This window comes from Pezoporus flaviventris, unplaced genomic scaffold, assembly GCF_033815535.1.
Source record: "Pezoporus flaviventris isolate CSIRO_AGI_PZ_B2104156 unplaced genomic scaffold, CSIRO_AGI_Pfla_v1 ptg000007l, whole genome shotgun sequence".
Classification (NCBI taxonomy): Eukaryota; Metazoa; Chordata; class Aves; order Psittaciformes; family Psittacidae; genus Pezoporus; species Pezoporus flaviventris.
Genome location: NW_026892555.1, coordinates 20,246,318 through 20,267,321, shown reverse-complemented (window position 1 = coordinate 20,267,321; position 21,004 = coordinate 20,246,318). Strand labels below are relative to the sequence as shown.

At 47.2% G+C, this 21,004-nt stretch overlaps 1 protein-coding gene across 3 annotated transcripts; it reads right to left on the bottom strand.

Annotated features, from left to right (window-relative positions):
• Positions 1-1,852: 1,852 nt before the first annotated feature.
• RRM2B (ribonucleotide reductase regulatory TP53 inducible subunit M2B) lies at positions 1,853-20,438 on the bottom strand. 3 transcript variants are annotated; one of them, XR_009742452.1, is made up of 10 exons: positions 20,243-20,438; positions 16,089-16,244; positions 14,359-14,475; positions 12,776-12,909; positions 11,109-11,203; positions 8,473-8,606; positions 5,784-5,888; positions 4,613-4,726; positions 3,844-4,133; positions 1,853-3,332 (listed from the first exon to the last, which is right to left on the bottom strand). XR_009742452.1 is itself a non-coding variant. In XM_061447968.1 (9 exons), exons 1-9 carry the CDS (start codon positions 20,294-20,296, stop codon positions 3,981-3,983), a joined length of 1,062 nt encoding a protein of 353 aa, XP_061303952.1. In that variant the 5' UTR covers positions 20,297-20,438; the 3' UTR covers positions 1,853-3,980. The 3 variants fall into 3 exon arrangements, 2 of the variants coding, with proteins under 2 accessions (XP_061303952.1, XP_061303953.1); XM_061447968.1 differs by having other exon boundaries at positions 1,853-4,133; XM_061447969.1 differs by having other exon boundaries at positions 1,853-4,133; positions 16,089-16,242; positions 20,210-20,301.
• Between the last annotated feature and the right edge of the window lie 566 nt (positions 20,439-21,004).

The following is a 21,004-nucleotide window of genomic DNA, read 5'->3' as shown; positions in this document are numbered from 1 at the left end:
CAGAGCTCCACAAGAAGCTGCGATATTGGAAGCACCACTGCCCATCATTGAAATCTTATGTCTGTCACTCAGAAATCCTCTTTGATTTCATTAGAAGCACCAAAATGCAACAGGGAATTCCTGATCCTGTCCATGTGGCTACACACAACCAGCCAAAGGCCAAAGTTACTGTTCTCCAAAGCAGGCACGCGTGCTCCACACTGAGATTTAACTGTATTTACTTTAAGATGAAAATCCTTAGTTTAAGATTTTGGTTAGCAGAGTACAGCTCTAGCCTCACAGCTTGGGCAGCCTTCAGCCCTAGAGCCAGTGGAAACAGGAGAAGCTTCTGACTGTGCCGTTGCCATTACCTGTGCCCAGGTGCGAGGAGCAGGGCAGGCAGCTGCCTGCAAACCAGGAAGAGCAGCTCCCAATAGCAGTACTACAGTGCCCATCTTACCCTTCTGCTCCGGGGAAAGTATTGCTAAAACCTGACGTTCAAAGCCTTCTTTCTCCCCTCAGCTCCGCTGTTGCCTACGTGTAGCGCGCACTCTGTGCGCACCAGCCGTGTCCCTCAGTGCGCACATACATACAGTTTACCCACACACGTGTATTCCTGCGGAGCGCAGGGCCCCCCGGCCCCACCACCGTCCTCCTGGCAAACACATCCTCTGCCACACGTAACGTTAACACATCAGCGCCTCCGGTGGCTGCTTCCCTCCCAGAAGGAGCTCTAGAGAGCACGGTGACAGAGCATTAACACTTACTGACTCAAGGGCTCCACCAGGAGGAAATCCAGCCCGGTTCATTCCCTCGGAAGGGCTGACGGGAGGCGCTCCCCTGCCAGGTTGGGGGTGACTGGCAGGGAGGCCACACTTGGGGTTTAACAACGCTCAAAGGCAAGGAGGAGGAACGTGGCGGAGTGTCAGCTGGCCAGGGGCTTGCTCCAGATGTGCTGCCACACACCGTGTCCTCGTCTGCTGCTAAATCTCACCAGCCCAGAAACAGGGCCTCCAGGCTGCCAAGAAACACTGAGAGTGAGCTTGCTAACTGCCCTGTCTTCACCCACTTTCTTCACTTTCCCAGCAAGGTCTGGGAATAGTCACTAATACACTGCACTCCACAGTGGTTTTACGATCAGAGAGCAGGGCTGGGCGCACACTGTCCACCCATGACATCAAGTCAAGGGTTCAGTAGGACCCATGCATCCGCTTGAATGAGAATCAGTCTTTTTGAAGCATGATGGCCACAGTGTGAGATACACAGAGCCAGACCCAGCTTGTGCACCAGAACCCTCAGGAGCACAAAGATTCTGCCCAAACCCAGCACTGGAGCAGAGTGAACCTTATGCCCTGCATGCCTGTCTCAAGGAGTCACAAAGGGGCAGCAGGGACAAGACTTTTGACTTGACACCCTCGAGGACACCATCTTGTATGAACCTCAGCCAGCACAGACTGTGGTGCCTAAGGCTGGGCTGCAGGCATGCCTGGGGCTGAACCCTACACTGTGGGGCCCAGGCACAGTCAGAATGCCCAATGCAAGGGCACGATGCCCTAGACAGATCAGTTACCACCCACCAAAATTACATTACTGGAGTGTTTCTTCTTTGAACCTAAGGGACTCCCAGGAAATTTCTCCTTGAGCCAGAAGATTCCAGAAAAAAAGTATTTGTTTGCTCCCTAAACTGCAAACACCATTTCTGAGAACAAAACCCAGCAAGCTGAGAGCTCACTAAGTGCAAGACAGCGTATGGAGCACTCTTAACTCTCTCCCGCGACCCAAAAGCTGTAAACACCAATTTACTCTGGCATGGCCCAGTTTCATCATTTTGGATATCTCACGATAGAGCATGTAACAACAAACAAAGGCATGCTCCTCTCCACATTCAAGTTTTATTGAAACTGTACACGTATTATACACACAAACGGGAGCTGCTGTACCAGACTTTGGCATCTCCTCTGCATTTACAAAACCTGAGCACATAGCAGTTTCATACTTGTATATTCTGTACACTCTCTTCCTAATTCACAATACTCAAAACAAACGCTTTTTCACAGTTTTAGTGACATAAAAATAGGTTCCATTCCTCAGATAACAGACCCATTTAACAAAATTTTCTCTTTTTCCCCCAGTACCACAGTATTTCCAAAAGGTGCTGGATTTTCTTCCCAAGCCCATAGTTCTCTTGCAGTTGCAGGGCACTAGTGAGGGACATCAATCCCAGCTTTTCTCTGTATTCTCCAAGATCCCCTCTGCCCTCCCTAAGTACCTTATGTCAAATGAAGCAGGCACTTCTGTAGGCAAGATAGCCGTCCTGTTTCCGTGCCCATTACATACAATCTTTTACTGAGACCAAACAAAAAGAGTCAGTTCTGCTGCTTATTTTTACACCAGGGACAACTGTTCACTAGGAACTATGCTAAAGCAGTGGACCTGTTTCCTGGAACTCAAGTACCCAGGGCTATGCCTGATGTGGGCTGGCAGGGAAATAACACCCCTACCACCCCATCACCAATAACCCTGGGCCGTCAGCTCATCTCATGGCAGGCGTATTGAAAGCAGAACAAGATGTTTGCAACAATAAGAAAGACTTATAAAAGCTCTTATACAAATTGCTGAACATTATGAAAAAATGCTTGGGTTTAATGAAGAACCCTTTGTCCAGCTCATGTGCACTCACTTCAGCAAAAAGAACATATCTATTTGCAAGTAACCCACCTACAACTGAATAGTATCTCTTCCATCCCAAGTACCCCTGCAGCATGCTTGCCATTACTCCATTGATTCATTTGCTGCATGTGACATCAAAGAACTTGAGCAACTTCCAGACACACACTGGAACACACCAAAACCCAAAGAGCAGTCCTCTGTGAGATGCTGCTGATCCACACTACTTCAAGATTTGGTTTTAAAAGGTTTAATGCCTTCCTCCAGAATCGATTCTGTGATGGTTTCAATGGTTCACATTAAACACACAACTTGAAGTACCTTCACACATTACTGGTGCTTCCTTACAGCCTAAGCAGTACGTTTGTAGCACCTCCAGGGATAATTCTTTGGAACAATATGCCTTCTCACCCCATCAATGCACAAGGGAAACAGAGAAGGGGAAAATATTAAACCACCCAGCATGACAAAGGGAAGACAGACCACACCCAGAGCTGGCTGTTCCAGTGTTGGATGCTGATTGCAACTCAGCACAACTACAGACTGCTTAATAAGGCACTTGTTCAGAGAAGCATGGAAAAACAAGGAGCACAAGACAAAGACATACAGGATGTGTGTTTTCTCCTCTATTAACAGGCTTGCCTTTTCAAGGAGCATTCAAAGACCACTGACCTGCTCAGTAACAGCTGTAAGACAAAAATCGTATGTATTTGATTTAAACTCCCACCAGCAGCCATCGGTTTTGCAACCAGAGTAAAACATTTCCAGACAGAACCCAAGTTAATGGGAAGATCAAAGTGTATCCCTGGATTTAGCAAGATTTTATAGTACACAGGTTATATCTTCCCACAATCACTTATTACTCTATCTACAGCAAGATGAAAGGGAAGAGCTTTTATTCTAAACCAACTCTATAAACATGAAAATAGAAACCATGAAAATCATTTATAACAACATATATACAGAGTGCTACCTTATCTGGTTTTCAGATTAAAATCCCATAACATGAGGTAAATACACAGTTTGCTTTCTTAAAGTACTACCGAAGTCTTTAAAAAGTAGCTGTATCCAGGTGATTTTTAAAGACAGCAATCACAGCAGATGAATCAAGGGAATCTTCAAAAGGCAATCCTCCTAAAAAGCCATATAAAAAGGACACCCCCCCCTTTTTTTCCTTAAATAGAGAAATATATTTACTTCTCTGGCAAACAACATGAAAACCCAGGAAAAAAAAAAAACAGTAGACTTCAATTCCAGGAGAGAAAACGGAGACAACTTCACAGCATAAACTGAAATGGGCAGAGGGCAACAGTCACTGTTCATTTGCCAAGTCATCAAAAATCCGCATCCAGAGTGAAGACATTGTCCATTGTTTCTGCCATAACAGCAAAACGTTGATATTCTGAAACCCGCTTCTCAAAGAAATTTGTTTTTCCTTCCAGAGAAATATTTTCCATGAAATCAAAAGGATTTTCTGCATGAAAGGCCTGTGAAAGGGAAACACCATTACCCTGGTGATTCTGAAAGGGTAACAGTGCTTTAAAAAACTTCAACAAACAAAACAGTCAAACCCTTTCAAACTAGCTCATCCCTTGCTGCAATATGCTGTAGGATCTATGGACCTCTATCTAAGCAAATTCAGTACTGTCACTCCTCAGGAGTTTGGTCTGTGGTGAAGCTCACCAGTGCAAGGTGCTTACTACCCTTGGAGGACCACAGAGCTTGAGCACAGCACAAGCTTCCCATTACAAACTTGCAGAGCAGCTGAAGGGAAACAATGGCATAAATTGTTCTTGCTCCTTTAAACAGTGAAGGATATACATTAGTGCTGTGGTTTCAGCTGTCACTCACAGAAAGTGGAAGCACTAAATATGACCTGCTCCCAGGCACATCAAGAGTGCTTTGTGCCGACAGCTTTCCTGGGCTACCAGGGCAGGCCAGCACTTCAGGCAAATGCATCTCTTACCTTTGAGAACCCAAGCTCCATCAGTAACCGGTCTGCAACAAATTCAATATATTGTTTCATCAAAGTGCAATTCATTCCGATCAGACCTACAGGTAATGCCTCTGTTAGAAACTCCTACAAGTTAAAATATAGGCAACATTTAGAGAAATGAAATTTAAGAAGGAAAAGGGAGAGAAGACACCTGTGTTTCACGGTAACATGATTTGTGATATTCCAGGCTCCTCAGGCACTTGTCTGAATAAATAACTTGTATCATTAAACTCAACAAGTGTCTTCTGCTTCCAGTAGTTGTTTGTACCTTCCTTTATTTTTAGCACATTTTTCTGGAAAAGGCACAAGAATTTTTATTACTGCCCCTCTCATCTGCCTTCCCCCTCCTCCCTGTACGAACCCAAGCTTCACTGTACACCTGAACTCCAACTTCCATAAAACCTACAGACCATACTAAAGGAAGCAGGAATAGATCCAGAAAACTACTGTTTTCCTTGGCTTCCAGCCATTATGGAACAACAGATCAGAGAGGACAGTGATTTATGTAAGTGCTGAACACAGCCACGTACATACTTAGGCACCAGTGCAATACCTATCAGTGAGGCAAAGCCAGGGCATCTGTCATCATCACAGTAGTTAAATAACAACAGAAAAGAAACAGTAAACTACAATCCCGCCAAACACGTAGCAGCGCAGAAACTTGTAGTTGCAAATGGGTAGCAGCTCGTGTGAAACAACCTGACAGCAGCCTCAGAACTCAGCATAGTACTTGTGGCCACAGCAGACCCTGTCTTCGCCTGAGGACAGGCGGGGATGTGCATACAGTAGGGAGAGACAAAGATCCTGAAAGGACAGAGGTAACAAACACTTCTCTAAGTGACCCTTGTGGCTGGACTACATGGTTGTTGTAAGTATTTTCCAACTGGAACTATTCTAACCTACCCTATCCTATCCTAAAGAAGACAGCCTTTCTTACTGGAGGAAACCAGCTGCCAGCTTCAGCTTCTCCCAGTTGATTGACAACTGAATCAGGAAGTCTCTGATTCTTATTGTCACCATCAAGGAAGAGAGAAAGGATAATATAATGCATCACGGATCCAGGGCTGAGCCAAGTTTCAATTTATTTATGCACACAAGACTGATCCTGCAGTGCCCACGATGCTGTCACGGCCAGGCTTACCTGCTCGATTTCAACAGCATTAACGATGATCTCACGGACCCGCTCTTCTGATGGCCTGTTCACTAAATAATGGAACATGAGACAAGCAAAATCACAGTGTAGACCCTGAAGTAACAGAGAACATGAGAAAAAAAAGTCAGGTTTTCCTTCCTTCACATAGTTTGCTCTTTGAAGCCGCTTCATTCAGGTTAAAGACTGTCAAGCAGGAGGCTAGGAAGCTTCATGTTAGCACACGTAGCAGGCACTTTTAGTTTATAACCCAGTTAATAACATCTGAAATCCAACATGTGCCATCTATGCCAAAATAATGCTCAGCATACATATTTCTCAGGTAAATATTTTTGAGAGCTGCTCTACTGCGAGTGATCCTTAACAGAGCCCTGCTGGGTCCCTGCCTTCCACCAGAGATGCTTCTGCAGAAAATCTCCTACATCAAGATCTGCAAAACTACCTGCCAGTTAAGGTAGACTGTTTACCTGCTCTCCACTTGGAGATACCTGTACAGAAATACTTGGTTTAAGCTCCTTCAATAGCATTCTTCCCTTGCTTCTCGTCACAGCATTTTCAGAAAGAAAGATTTAAATTAGAGTCACAAAACCCAAGAACAAGTCTCTCCACACAATGTGCAGTTACTGTGAGGAATTCGCTACCACAACATGCATAGATTTTTAATACTTAAGACTACTGTGCCCAACTCAACCCACCCTCACATCCACGCCGCTATCCTGCACAAGGCCAGTAAACTCTGCTCATTCCCAAGCTTCCCAAGACTTCCAGAAAAGCCTCCAGCCAGGACAAGACAACATCAGGAAAGATGAGCAATTCCTCACAGTCTGAGGGGGATCCCAGACAGCTGCTCTAAGAGGTGCCTCCACTTTGACTGGCTACAGCTTGAGACTCTGGCATCAGCCATGCCTACTGCTGCTAGACTAAAGCAGCACTGTGCTACTGCCTCTCCTCCTGACAGCAAGGTGGTGATTACAGCCTATATGGACCATTAGGGCACATCCAGAGTGAAAACCCATCAGAAGGATTTGGTGGACGGTGGGCTATGAGACAGCCCTCTGCTATTGTTAACAACAGGCAAAACAAATCCAAGAAGCAAAATGTTTTTCAGAAAGGCCACAAAATCCTTGAGATTCAGGTCATGAAACAGCCCTGAAATAACGTAATTTGGGAAATACTCCTCCTCTAGGGACAGCACTAGGTGCCTGCTGCAGGGTTCTGTGGTCTTGTTCAGGGCAACATCACCAGCAGGCTGCAGGATGTGCCTGGCTTCTCCCTGAAGTGGCGTGCTGCCCTGACTGGTGCTCCCACCAGCTTTGCACCTTTAAGAATCAGAATTGCACCAGCTCAAAAAACAGCCTGAGAACAGAGCCTACAGCTCAAAAAACATTAAGCACCAACGATTTATCTGTTCAGGTGCATCAGAAAAGAGTTTCTGTACTTTTCCACTGCGGATTCTTTTTACTGCCACTGCTTCTGTAACAGTATTTCCTGGTTTTTGGTGCAGGTGCTGTGTGCACCAAGCCTTACATTTCGCAACAGCTCTGCAGCTTGAATTATGCCAGTGGGGCTCAAGAAAAAAAATCAGTCTTTTGGTGCTCAACTCTGCAAAGTACAGTTACACTGCTGTATGGAGGAACTTAAATCTCATTCACCTGAGAGTGACCCTTCTGACAAATATACTTCACTTGAATACATCAGTTCACGATGACTCACAGGAACAAAAGACACAAAGAAGGCCAAGGCTGAAGAACTGTTTTGCTTACTGATCATATCAATTTCTTCCAAAGTGTCTTTTAAATTAAAGGCATCTTGCAAGATGCCTCTTTTCAAACTAGTTTACCTAATACATGGAAATTACTTACATTATGATAAAGATCTCTATTCTTTTAGACCAACTCTGGTAAATTCAAACCACTAGCTTTTTATACTGCATACAAAACTGGTCCTTCCGCTTCTTTAGTACTGCCAGCACCATAAGATGTGTGGTACCTCAAAGACGGGCCCCAACCATAAGCAACTGCTGCCAACTGGCAGGCAGCAGTGCAGGAAGCAGTGAAAAGCAAAGGCACTTGTCACCACATGGCCTGACACATTCAATGTGCATCCCCTCAGATACATCACATCTTAAGCTAAGAAGCACTCACCTCTAATGCAGATCTGTAGCTGCCCACACCCAGGAAGTTCTACTGCTGTGCAGTAACACCAGAACATGGAGAGGAATGGTGTCTGCTGCTTACGCAGCACCCTAACACAGCTAGCCAGGCAATGGATGCAGGCGACCATCTGCAAGCTCTGGGACGCACAGCTAGGGGCTGTAATGGGGAGTGGTACAAGGAGACCACTTGGACCTGACTAAAGGTGTACAGCAAGGCTCACACATGTCCTAGTGAGGTCCTTGCTCAAGAGAGCCAACGCTGCAGCTGGAAACCATGCAACTCCACGCCAGTCTTTGGGCAGCCAGGCACAGGAAAACAAATGTCCCCTTCAATCAAAAATGTCCACCTTTTAAGTCATACTTAAGTCATACTAAGCATAACAGTATAGCTAATATTTATGTTTATTCCCTTTAAAAACAGGCATTGCTGCTGAGGAACATAGCATCTTCATTAATATAATTCTGCCTTTCCCCTGGAAACCCACCTTTCCTCCCAGACAGTATGTAAGATATTACATACATTACCTCATCTCTGCTAATAAGTTCATTGGAGAAAGTCAGCCCTGGCATCAGGCCCCTCTTCTTCAGCCAAAATATAGCAGCAAAGGAACCCGAAAAGAAGATGCCTTCAACAGCAGCAAAGGCAACCACTCTCTCACCTGTTTAACAGAACACATTTTCAGTTAGACACAAAACAGTGTATTGCTTGTCAGCAAGATGCACTATTTGCATCAGACAGACAGATGCTGGAGAGAAGCAATCCCCTCTGCAGCACCAGGTGCTGTATTTGACCACATCTTTCAGCAGATCTCGAGGCACATGGGGTCTACACGCACAACAGCACTTAACCACAGGCAATGCCAGCAGAACTGAAGAACCAGAGCACCCACTGAAACTGTCACAGGTCAGAAGGGAAAGAACATATCTATCCAAAGTGGGCAGGACATTGGTACTTCTTTATCTCTTTCTCCTAAAAGGCAGGAAAATGGATGTGTAATTAATAGACAAAACCAAGAGAAGAGCTGATCTCCTATAAATTAAACTAAAAGCCCTACTTGTTGAGAATCTACATAAAACCATATTCTTGTAAGAGTGCAATACACATAATGTAATTCATCAAGACACAAATAACTACTTACATTATCCCACCTTTCATCCAAGGATGAACTATTGGTCCCAGTTCTCCCTGTTTTCTACAGGAATGTATTTCTTCAGACTCTTAAAACCATCTGACTGCCTAGTAAAGACACATCATTCCATGTACTCTATTTTTAACAACTTCACAAGAGCCTTGGATAAATTCTAACATGAAAGCTTATGCATTAAGTGCTGGTGCCTTTTCACAGTAAGAACTGCATAGAATTTTCTTTAAAAAAAAAAACACCTCGTAACAGCCACATGTTCTACTTCTCCTACGAGATGCAAATGCCATCTACTGGCTCATCTGAGGAAATTCAAGTCAGGAAAAAGCATGAAGAGCAATACAAACTGTATCAAGAAGTTACTAAGGAAAGAATTTGTCGGGCAACACTAAAAATCTCCTAGGTTACTTCTAGAGAGGAATGGAGCAAAGCTGCTCATACTATATAGATTCAGTGAAGGACAAGACTGAATATCAATAAGATTTTTAGTACATTCCACCTAACTAGCTATCATACAAATGAGTTACGCTGAACCAAAAATCACCAATCAGCAGCACCACATAATGTGAGTGCACAGTGGGAGACCACAGAACAGGTACAACAACTGAAACCTCAGCATAAGAAATCAATCAAACTGTGGAGACCTGGCTACAGGGCAGGTCCCCAAGCTGTAAGGAAACACCACGCAAACAAGCCACTCAGCCACTTCCATATGCCATATCTCCGTATGATATATCCATAACTGTAAGACCTGGGCCTCACAAATGTTTTAAATCTGGGAAGTTTTCTCAGTAAGATTAAAAAAGAGAAGAGGAAAAATGCACCTTACAAAAATTTGGATAGGATGCATGAAGTTTGAAGGCACCGAGGGAACATTGCCTTTTGAGTTAGGGAACCTACTGATTCCTAGCACACCCCATGCTGCTGGGAGCAAAATGAAGGAGATGAAGAAGAGATGCCATCATACACAGCAAGCAAAGCCAGACTAGGGAGGTAGTGGGACACTCCAGGACAGGAGGATCTACAGCTACAGAAAGAACTCCACTCAAAAATGAGCTGTGAACAACAGATGATGCAAAAAAATGATATTCAGATTTATTTTGTTTGTCTGGATGAATCTCTCCATCTCCTACACTTTCTCTGTTTGGTTTAAAAACTTCACCAGACTCTGCTCATTATGCATTTCAGCTACAATACGTCTTTCAGAGTCAACATTGTAAGCTGAATGCAACTGAATGCAACACTGGAAAGGACGCTCTGCATTATGCTGATGGAAGATCAGCCAGTGTCCCAGCTCTGAAATGAGATACAAAAAGTAGAAACCCGGTCCCAACAGCAAACCAGAAACACCAGAGACAGATGATTTTTGAACCTTTTTCACTCAGACTCAGTCACGCTGTTACAAAAATGGCTAACTACATACATTTGTCTGTATAAACATGAACACAGAAAAAGCTTGGACTTCAGCTGCCCAGTTCTGCACACTAGGAGCCAACTGAAAGAAATAAGTGAAACCCCTAGAAACTCACCACTCCAGGGTGGTGAGGCACTGGAATGGGTTGCCCAGGGAGGCTGTGAATGCTCCATCCCTGGCAGTGTTCAAGACCAGGTTGGATGAGGCCTTGGGTGATATGATTTAGCATAAGGGGTCCCTGCCCACGGCAGGGGGGTTGGACCTAGATGATCTTAAGGTCCTTTCCAACCCTAACTATTCTATGATTCTAAATAAGGTCTACAAGCAAAACCTGAGGAAAGTAGCATAAAGACAAAGACAGAGAAGTCTACAAGCAGTTCGCATAACATGATTCTAGTGGGCACTGACATTACAATATTGCTTTAGCTGAAGATATAAATATACATGCTCAGCAAAAGTTACTTCTAATTCTTTAGCTAAATCAGAGAGCCAGAAGCCACTACATCATCTGTGGAGAATTTATTTCATGTTCCAGGGATGCAGCTCACTTCCAGAGGATTAGTTTGTGACATGTGACAGGAACAAATTTTTAAGAAGCTACATACCAAAAGTGGATTCTCTGTCATCAATCCACTTCAGAGCCCAGTCTGCTTTCTTCTTGACACAAGGCATTGTTTCAACAGCATTAAATAAGTAATCCCTATAAAAGAAAAGAAATAGAAAACATCAATATAATAAAAAGTGACTGATGTAAATCTGCCCTGGCTGTCCACACTGGCTCCACCAGAGGAACCCATTATGCCAGGCTCTGAACTAATCCAAATAAGAGACTTGGGACTCACAAGGGACAATCATCTGGCCTGGTTTTGTCTGGGAAAGAGTTAATTTTCTTCCCAGTAGCTAGTACGGTGCTGTGTTTTGGATTTAGGGTGAGAATAATGTTGATAACACACTGACGTTTTAGTTGTTGCTGAGCAGTGCTTATACTAAGTCAAGGACTTTTCATCTTCTCACACCACCCCACCAGCAAGTAGGCTGAGGGCACAAGAAGCTGGGAGGAGACACAGCCAGGAAGCTGACCCAAACTGGCCAAAAGGATATTCCATACCATATGACGCCATGCTCAGTATATTCACTAGGGGAAAGCTGGCCAAGGGCCACTGCTCAGGAACTGGCTGGGCATCGGTCAGCCAGAGGCGAGCAATCGCATTGTGCATCACAGGTTTTGCATATTCTAATTCTTTTATCACCATTGTTGTTATTTTCCATTCCTTTTCTGTCCCATTAAACTGTCTGGATCTCAACAAGTGGAGGGGGAGGGAAGGAGCAAGCGCCTGTGTGGTTTTGCTGCCTGTCGGGTTAAACCACAACATGATCTTTGATAACAAGGGCACAAGGAGGCAGATGTGCAGAAAGCAACAATACCAAGGTCTCAAGAGGAGGTGAGCTGCAGAGATGGGAAATGAAGTCAGACCCAGGAGTGACCACTCACCAGACCACCCACCGGACTCCAAGCCAGACGGCAGCTACTTCCTACCCACAGAGCTAAACCTCATCTTGCACAACTCCACAAAAGGAACTGGACAATTCCCATGAGCACAGGCTCTGTTACCATGCTAAACACCTGAAATGAAACCTTGCAGTCCTCGCACTGTTACCACACAGGATGCTACCGTGGGATACCAAGCTCTGCCTGACCATCAGCACTGTGGAGTCTCTGAGGGAAAGTGCTTCTTTTCAAATGTATTACCATTTGCACTAGGAAGGTCTACAGACAACAAAGGTATGGGGTCTCCAAAGAATCCAATACGTTAAACAGTTCAAGTCATATGAAAAAGCACTGACAACAAAAAAGCTGTCAGGATGGCAGTAACATTGATTACTGTACATTAGAAACACCAGCTGGATCACAAGCACTCAATTTCCTGAGGCAGATCATTTGCTGATGTGACAGCAAGCACCTCAGGAACATAATAACCACAAGGAAACTCTAACAGCATTTCATATCATCCACACTTTCTGCAATCAAAGATTTATACAAGTATTAACTAACTTTCTGACAGTCCCACACAGGTCTGTTGGTCGGTGATACTTCCCTGTATTTTGGGGGTGAGGCATGAAAGTCTTGAAAGCTTTAAGGGGCTGGCCCCAACTCCCCTAGTAAGTCAGTATGAAAACGGAAGGCAGCTGCTTGCTTCTACTGCCCAGCAATCGTGCCCCCAGTCTAGGTGACAAGATTTCCCCAAGGTCTTTAACACATCCAGAGGTTTACCTTTTCTCAGGATCTTTGATGTAGGTGTCTATGAGCAAGCTGTACATCTCTGAGTGAACGTTCTCAATGAGAATCTGAAAGCCGTAGAAACAACGGGCTTCTGGGATCTGCACTTCCTGACTAAAACGTGCCACCTGCCAAAACCAGAAAGCATGGCAATGAGGACAGTAAAACCAGTTCTGCATGACAGTACTGTAAACTTAGAATCACAGAATCATAGAATCGTTAGGGTTGGAAAGGACCTTAAGATCATCTAGTTCCAACCCCCCCTGACATGGGCAGGGACACCTTACGCTAAATCGTATCACCCAAGGCCTCGTCCAACCTGGCCTTGAACACTGCCAGGGATGGAGCATTCACAACCTCCCTGGGCAACCCATTCCAGTGCCTCACCACCCTAACAGGAAAGAATTTCCTTCTTATATCCAACCTAAACTTCCCCTGTTTAAGTGTTAACCCGTTGCCCCTTGTCCTATCACTACAGTCCCTAATGAAGAGTCCGTTCCCAGCATCCCTATAGCCCCCCTTCAGATACTGGAAGGCTGCTATGAGGTCTCCATGCAGCCTTCTCTTCTCCAGGCTGAACAGCCCCAACTTCCTCAGCCTGTCTTCATACAGGAGGTGCTCCAGTCCCCTGATCATCCTCGTGGCCCTTCTCTGGACTTGTTCCAACAGTTCCATGTCCTTTTTATGTTGAGGACACCAGAACTGCACACAAAGACAATAGATCTCTACCCTGAAGAAAGGATGGGGGCTATTCAGCCCTTCTTTATTCACAGGTATGTCAACAGGTGTGGTGCAGAAGAAAATAAAGAAAGCTAGCTAGAAATAAATACATCTGCTGTGCATATTGGATAGAGAGCTCTAGTGAAGCATGAGGGCACAGGTACACAGGAGAACAGCGAAATATTGCAGTAGAAATCACTTCCTGTGGAACAAAGCCTCAGACTTTTTGTTTATCACTAAAAAAACCCAAACCTGTATAAGGCACACTCATGCAATATATGCAGATACTATGACATTCTACACATTAGAGACATTCAAGATTTAAACTGGGCATTTGCAGCCAGCTACCACTGATAACCTGTGGTGAGACATTCTGCAGAACTGATTTCAGCAGGAAGATTTCTCTACCTTTTTAGCATCATCCACCTGCAGCCCTCAAAGATTTTAGGATGCTGTTCAGTGAGAGCCAAATGGGTTTTACCAAAATGAAGCATACAGACCATGGCACAGCACAATCCTTCCCTACTTCTCATCCAACACAAATACAGGAAGAAGTGTGGGATTCTATTAATTCAATGAGAAACATGGATCAACACAGTCAGGCAGAAGGCTGAGCTTAAAAACTGCATCCAAGAGTGACGTGGAGTCTTGCTGACCACAGCTGGCCCAATTTAACTCAGACACTGGCCCCAGTGGAACAAGCTGCTTATTCCCCTTGGCAAAGGTGAGATGATGGGAAGAAAAAAAAGTGCACATTTAATAAACTTACGCATTAATGTCAGAAAACCAAAATTAAAAGCCAGTAAGCCAATAAACCAATAAAATCAGTATTTAAGCCCTCTCTAAAGCTTCCTTACCAGGTTTTCATTTACAATTCCATCACTGGCTGCAAAAAATGCCAGAACATGAGAAATAAAGTATTTTTCATCTGCTTTCAGCTTGTTCCAGTGAGGAAGGTCCTTTGACAAATCAACCTAATGAAATGAAAGAAGAAAAGCGTTATTGCCCTTTGAGTCTGTCATTCTATAAGAACAGAATCAGTCTAGTCAAATGACCACAGCAGAGTTTTGGATTTTGCTCTCAAATCTTCACATGTAAAGGATTTAAATACATGTGGCTGTAAAAGACAACAGACACACAGCAGTACTGCTGTCTCCCTCTGCAACAGTAACATCATGTGTTTGCTTTGCAGTTTACACTTCGTAATTTAGAATAAAAATCAGTGTCAGTTGAATTATAAATAAATCAGATTTTGAAAAGCATTAGTACCTTCTTACCATGAGTATGAACATGCACCAATAAGCTGAGTTCATTCTGAGACACTTAACTCTACTTGAAATAAATGCTAATGCTGCAAGAAACCCATACCCAGGTGTGCCAAACGATGGACTGAGGGGACCTTTGCCTTTGGCAGGTTTTCAGCCTCCATCCTGCCAAAGAATGGCACAGGGCTAATGCTGTGCAACTGCTCTCCTCTACCAGACTGAGCTCCAGCCACAGCAGAAACCGCAACTTCCTTGGCAAAGCCTTTTCTGTTTGTTTGTTCGGAGGGATTTCTGAACCACAGCAGCAGTTAGGTAGGGCCAGATGTGAAAAATATGGAGGCCTAAAACCATATATGTGTATACGTGTGTGTGTATAAAACATGTACACGTATAGGTGTGCATATCAACACATATACACAAACAGGTTTTACAGTTAACTTTCCAGTTCATTGGGAAATGCACTGTCAGATGGCAGGACAGTGTAAGAAGGAATCATCAATATGGTAAAATGCTGATCAGGCAGGAGTTTTAAATGCCTTTTCTTTTATGGTTTAAATCAACCTCTACTGCAACAGGGCAGCAAGCCTCCCAGGCTAGCAATGGAATAGCACTTCTACAGGCAGCAGCTCCTCACCATCCCAGGACACTGGCCTATTTAGAGACTACCAGTACTTCCAGTTCATTGCCTGCAACTGCAGATCACCGGCCACACACAAGGCTGCAGAAGTTCTTGAGTTAGAATGAGTTCAGCTGGCAGGTAACCTCTCCCGATCAGTGCAACGCCCAGAAGCTTCCTCTGCTGCAAGCGTAGCAACCTGAGTACTGCTCAGGTCTGGCTAACCTGGGAAAAACTTACAGCTTGCAGTGTAACACTGTAACCAGTGAGAAGCATTTTTATCAAGTGTCCCTAATTATCACCAACTTTCTGGAAACTGGGTGCCTAACACTAAAGACCAGCAATCACATGAAATTACACAGAAGATCTTACATAGCCAAGGAGCTTGTTGCAGGCACCGACACCACAGCAGGATAGCAGCTACTAGACCACAAATCAGAGTCGTAGAGCTCTCTCCGTAACCAGAGAAGTGCCCCAGGATTCGATTACACCTCTGCTAAACCAAAAACCTAGAGCAGATCTGCTGAAGTTGCCTGGTGGAAGCAGCTTTTTTTCCAGTGCCCGTGAAGGGAGTCCTGCTCTGTCAGAGGCACCTTGTGTTTGAGGCAATTAACTCCAACCCCTTACAACATGGGAGCCAGCAGCAGAGCTAGGAAAGATGCACCAGGACCCCAGTTTGAGTGCCTTGTGCCAACCCACTGCTCACCTCTTCTGCAGTCCAAAAGGAGGCCTGAGCCTGTTTATACATTTTCCATATGTCTGGGTACTGGATGGGGAAGATGACAAACCGACGTGGGTTTTTTCTGAGCAGAGGCTCATCGACAGGGTCCAAGCCATTTTCAGCAGCACTCTGAGGGGAGCTCTGAAGATGAAGCACACACAGATCTTGTTAAGGTTGCCGTTACTTATTACTTCTCTTCCCCATGTCCCAGAGGCGTGGTTCAGAAGCCACTCATGTCACACACGACACTCACCTGCCCCCCTGGGGTACCTGCTCCCTTGCCCTCCATCCGCACTCCCACTGCCAGGGCAGCAGGGCTGCCTGCCTGGATCCACCGACTGCTCCCTGCCAGGAAGCTCCTGCGTGCAGAGGAAGCGTCTCTCCAGCGCAAGGAGGAAATCTGCCCAGGAGATGGCATCAGCGGCTGCAGTACGGCACAGGGGAGGTGTGTGCAAGCTGCTGCTGCTGCCCGCCTGCACCCAGCACCGCTGCGCAAGCCTCACCCCCCAGGATACCTCCAGAGCATTTCCTGTACATCAAGCCACTGGAGGGACTGACTTACTTTAAAATGCCATGAGAGCACAGCAACTAATCCCCTTTGGTAGAGGAACAGCCCTGTGCCACAGCAAGTCTGCACGGAGGTCTGCCTATGCAGTCCCGAGGGGAGCAGAAGGCAGCCCAAGTCAGCGTGGGTCTGGAGGCTGCTCTTAAATGCTGACATGAAGCTGTGTGCCCTCCTGCCAACAGCAGGCAGCAGGAAAAGCCCTGCCCGGACGCACCCACCCCACCTCACTCCCGCTGCACAAGCTCCTGCCAAACACCTGACCACAACTCTGCCTCACAGAGCTACCAGCCTGGCTGAGGCAGGCACAGCTGTGTTTAGGAGACAGGCCAGTGAAGAGCAGCATGGAGAGGGCACTCCACAAGTGGCACCTTCACCTCACCTCCAGCTGGGAAGACCCATCCCTGGGATCAACATCAGACAGCATCCTTGCCAGGCATGTCACCAAGCACCTACTGAAGACAACCTCGGAGAGCTGTCAGGAGAAGGGCTGGCAACTCACGCTAACCAAAGTTTGCATGCCATCAGGATGCCTTTATGTGTTAGTTATGAGATCCCACCTCCACCTCCACATGAAGTATTACACACAATACAGAAGGGAAGGGGAGCAACTGACTACCATTGCTTCTACCCTCCCAGGAGGTGCCAAACTCCTTTCCCTACCCAGTCTGCTTGTAATCACTCACACAATAAAAAGTGATTCTTTATATCAGTTTGGAAAATACCCTCAAACAAATAATTCTACTCACATTTAAAACCAAACAAACCACAAATACCTATGCAGCTTGCATAGCTGGCACACGTACCGCAGAGTCCTAAAGAAAACACATCAGGAAGCACATTCTGGGTTACAATTTTACCATTTTATTACGTTTTTAAATATTACTCAACTACATGAGACAGATTTCCCAGCACCACCTTGCTGAGTCCCTGCTGAAGGCTACGACAGTGCCAGACCTTTCGTATTTCCTGGGACGCAGACAGTTGCAGTAACCCACTGGAAGTGCCAGAAGGGAGAATGTGGGCTGGCTGGGGAGGGCTCCCCACCTTAGCACACACCTTCTCAGGGCCTGCCACACAGCTGGCACCTCCATCTGCTTCTGCACCAGCCACATCGGTGGAAAGGAAACACTGCAAAAGCCTTCCTTGTTAGCCCAGTGTTACCCTGAGCCTTTTACCCTTCCATACTGCCTGGGGACTATTCCCAAGTATATATTTTAGCTTCACAAGCTGTACAAGCAGTTGCTAACTCAGCCTTGATGCTCTTAAGCCTGTCAAAAGCCAGCATACCCAGCCCATAATGCACAGAGATAACCTGAGAAATACTTCTGGTGTCCAGAAGTGAAGCAGAGTACATAAAGAGTAAAGTTCCAGTATGGCAAGAAAACTAGAGACCAAGGAGCACTTGTCATGTTTCCAATGGCCTTTAACAGCTACAGACCACAGAGGGGTCAACACACCAGAAACAGTGTCAGTACACAGCGAGACAGAAAGGCAAGAGAAGAAAAAACCTGTGAAGCAGTGTGTGTGCTCTGTAGAGCCCTCACGCCAGGAAAGCAGAAGGATGGCTGGAGAAGGTAACAGTCACTACATCAACACACCTCCTGTTTTCAGTCTGCACCCAGCACCTTTTCCTTATTCCTACAATGGTGTATAAAACAATCAACACTCAACATAATAATGAAGAACATCCAGTTTATAATGTGAACATTCTACTTTCTGTTCAGACAACATGAACCAAATGCACAAAAGAGCTGGAGCTGGCAGACACAGCCCTACCCCTGATCTAGCAGGGTCAGCCAGAGCAGATTGCACGGGACTGCATCCAGCCAAGGTTTTGGTATCTCCAACGATGGAGACTAACACAACCTCCATGAGCAACCTGTGCCAGTATTTGACTCCCTTCACAACAAACAAGTGCCTTCTTACATGCAAATGTTATCTCCTGTGTTTCAGCACGTGCCTGTTGCCTCTGGTCTTATCATGGGGTACTACCAAGAACAATCTGGCTCCATCACCTTTATTCCACCAGGTAGTTACGCACACTGATGAGATCCCCAGAGCCTTCTCTTCTCCAGGCTAAACAGGCCCAGCACTCATGGCTCCTCTTCTTATGACAGATATTCCAATCCCTTAACTATCAGCCCTTTGATGGACACACTGCAGTACATCATATCCCAGTTGTTCTGCAACTGCAACCAACCCTTCTGGTGATGACAATAAACCCAACAGACAACAATGACTGAAAAGTGGTACTGGAGCTCTTTCTCTTAATTTCAACACAGCAGACTAGGAAGCAATTAACATGTATACACATACAACCACCACCTCACAGCAATAGCTGTTGGGCTGTGTATACAAGTATCTTGGTTATCAGCTGTAGCCAGGGAAAACGCTAAAGGTGCTGGCAGAGCCAGCACTGTGATGGGGCACATACCATGTTGTAGTATCTGACCGTGACCTCTTCCACACCCTGAAAGAAGGCAGTAGGTACACTGCATGAGCTCCCAAGGGCTTCAGGCTGGCCCTGAGTAGCCCAAGCCATGCTACTGGTGACACTGGGAAGATCACAGTGCTCTGGGGAGACACAGCTTCCACTGCACAGCAGCTGAGGAGCACAGCACCTGCTGGTTCTGTCTGCTGAAGGGATGCACAGCACTAAAGCTTGCCTCTGGGCAGGCTGGTGCGAGCACCTCTTCACCATACATACATGTGATCAGCATATCGCTATTCACAGACAGAAAAAATAAGGGCTTTTTCAGGCTTGTATTTAACACAGCAAATCCCAGATTTAGGCAACGTAAGTACTGCTGAGACGCAAAGGTTTGGGAACATCACGAGGGACTTTGTATTATAGAGATCCTTCACCTTCGCACCCCTCAGCCTGGCTTCGCAGGCTGGTGCTGCGGAGCACCCAGGAGGAGCTCACGCACCTCCCTGGGTCAGCCCCTCCCGGCCCACAGGAGCTCGGGGTACAGCGGACTGGCTGTGCCCCCCCAGCCCCGGGCAGGCTCAGCCCTGCGAGCCCAGGAGGCAGAGCCCTGTGCTGCCCAGGCCCTGCGCCAGACACCAGGGCTGCCAGGCCTGTCCGAGGCCGGGCCCGACTCCCGGCTGTGTTCATACATCACAGGTAAGCTCTGAGTGCTCTCCGCAGCCACGGTGCCGCCGCAGGGTACGGCCCCCGGGAGCGGGACAAGGACGCGAGGGCGCCCCGTGCCCTTCCCAGGGCCACCGCAACCGCCGCCACGGAGCCGCGCCACAGAGCCACGGGCGGCCGGGGTGGCCAGGACCCCTGCACGCCCGCCCCGCGCCCCCCGGGGAGGCGGCGACAGCTCCCGGCACCCGGCGGTGCGGAGGCCGCGGCGCCCGGCTACAGCCGGCTGCTCGGGCACGGGCCGGGCTGGGCCGGAGCCTGCAAGGCCGAAGACGGGACAGCGCCGAGCAGAGCTGCGCTGCCCTCGGCTGGCTTCCGCACGCCCACCGCACCTGTCCCCGGCGGCCGGTGGGTCCCCCGGCCGCGCGGCAGCGACTGCGCGCCCGGGACATCTGCCGCGAAGCCTCGCCGCCCCGACCTTACCGGCTCCGGCCCAGCCGGCTCCTGCAGGGCCGCTCGCCCCCGGCTCTCGCCCATGGCCGCGGGAGGGCGGTGGTGGTTGAAGGGGGAACACCACGGTTGCGGCAGCTCCTCCTCCCCGGGGCGGGGCGGACAACGGCCGCTGACCCGAGCCCCGCGGCAGAGCTCGGGCGCCGGAGGGCCGGAAAAAAGGAGTGGCTGCGGGGCCGGGGCCGTCCCCCATCGCCCGGCTGACGGCAGGGGATGGAGCGGGGGAAGCGGCCCGTGCTTGCAGCCAGCCTCTGACCTCAGGGCAGACAGCGCAGGAGAGTGTGCGACCTCCGCGGCCGCCGAGAGAGAGGCCGAACCGTGGGGTGGTGGAGCGCTGACCACAGTTGATGCGTTCAAAACCGTCAAGAAAAAATAAACAACCTCCCACAACAGGGAGAAAATTGTGGACAATCCTCCAGAGGACGATAATGGAAGATGAACTAGTGGAGGGAGTTAACTGCTTGGGTCAACTATTTACTGGAGAACATGTACAGAGCTAAAGATAGCAGTGGTAGCTGCCACCGAGGCAGAACCTGAAGTGCCTGTACCCAGTAATAAGGAGGCATTCTAAAAGCGTACAGGAGCAACCAACCAATGTATGGAAAAGCCTTTAATCCACCCTGAGCTAATACAGAACACCCTCCAGCAACTGTGTAGGAGACATACATGGTTGCAGTGGTTGGAGATGCTTACAGGGGCTTCCAAGTGCGAACAGGGCCAGTGAAAGTCCCACTG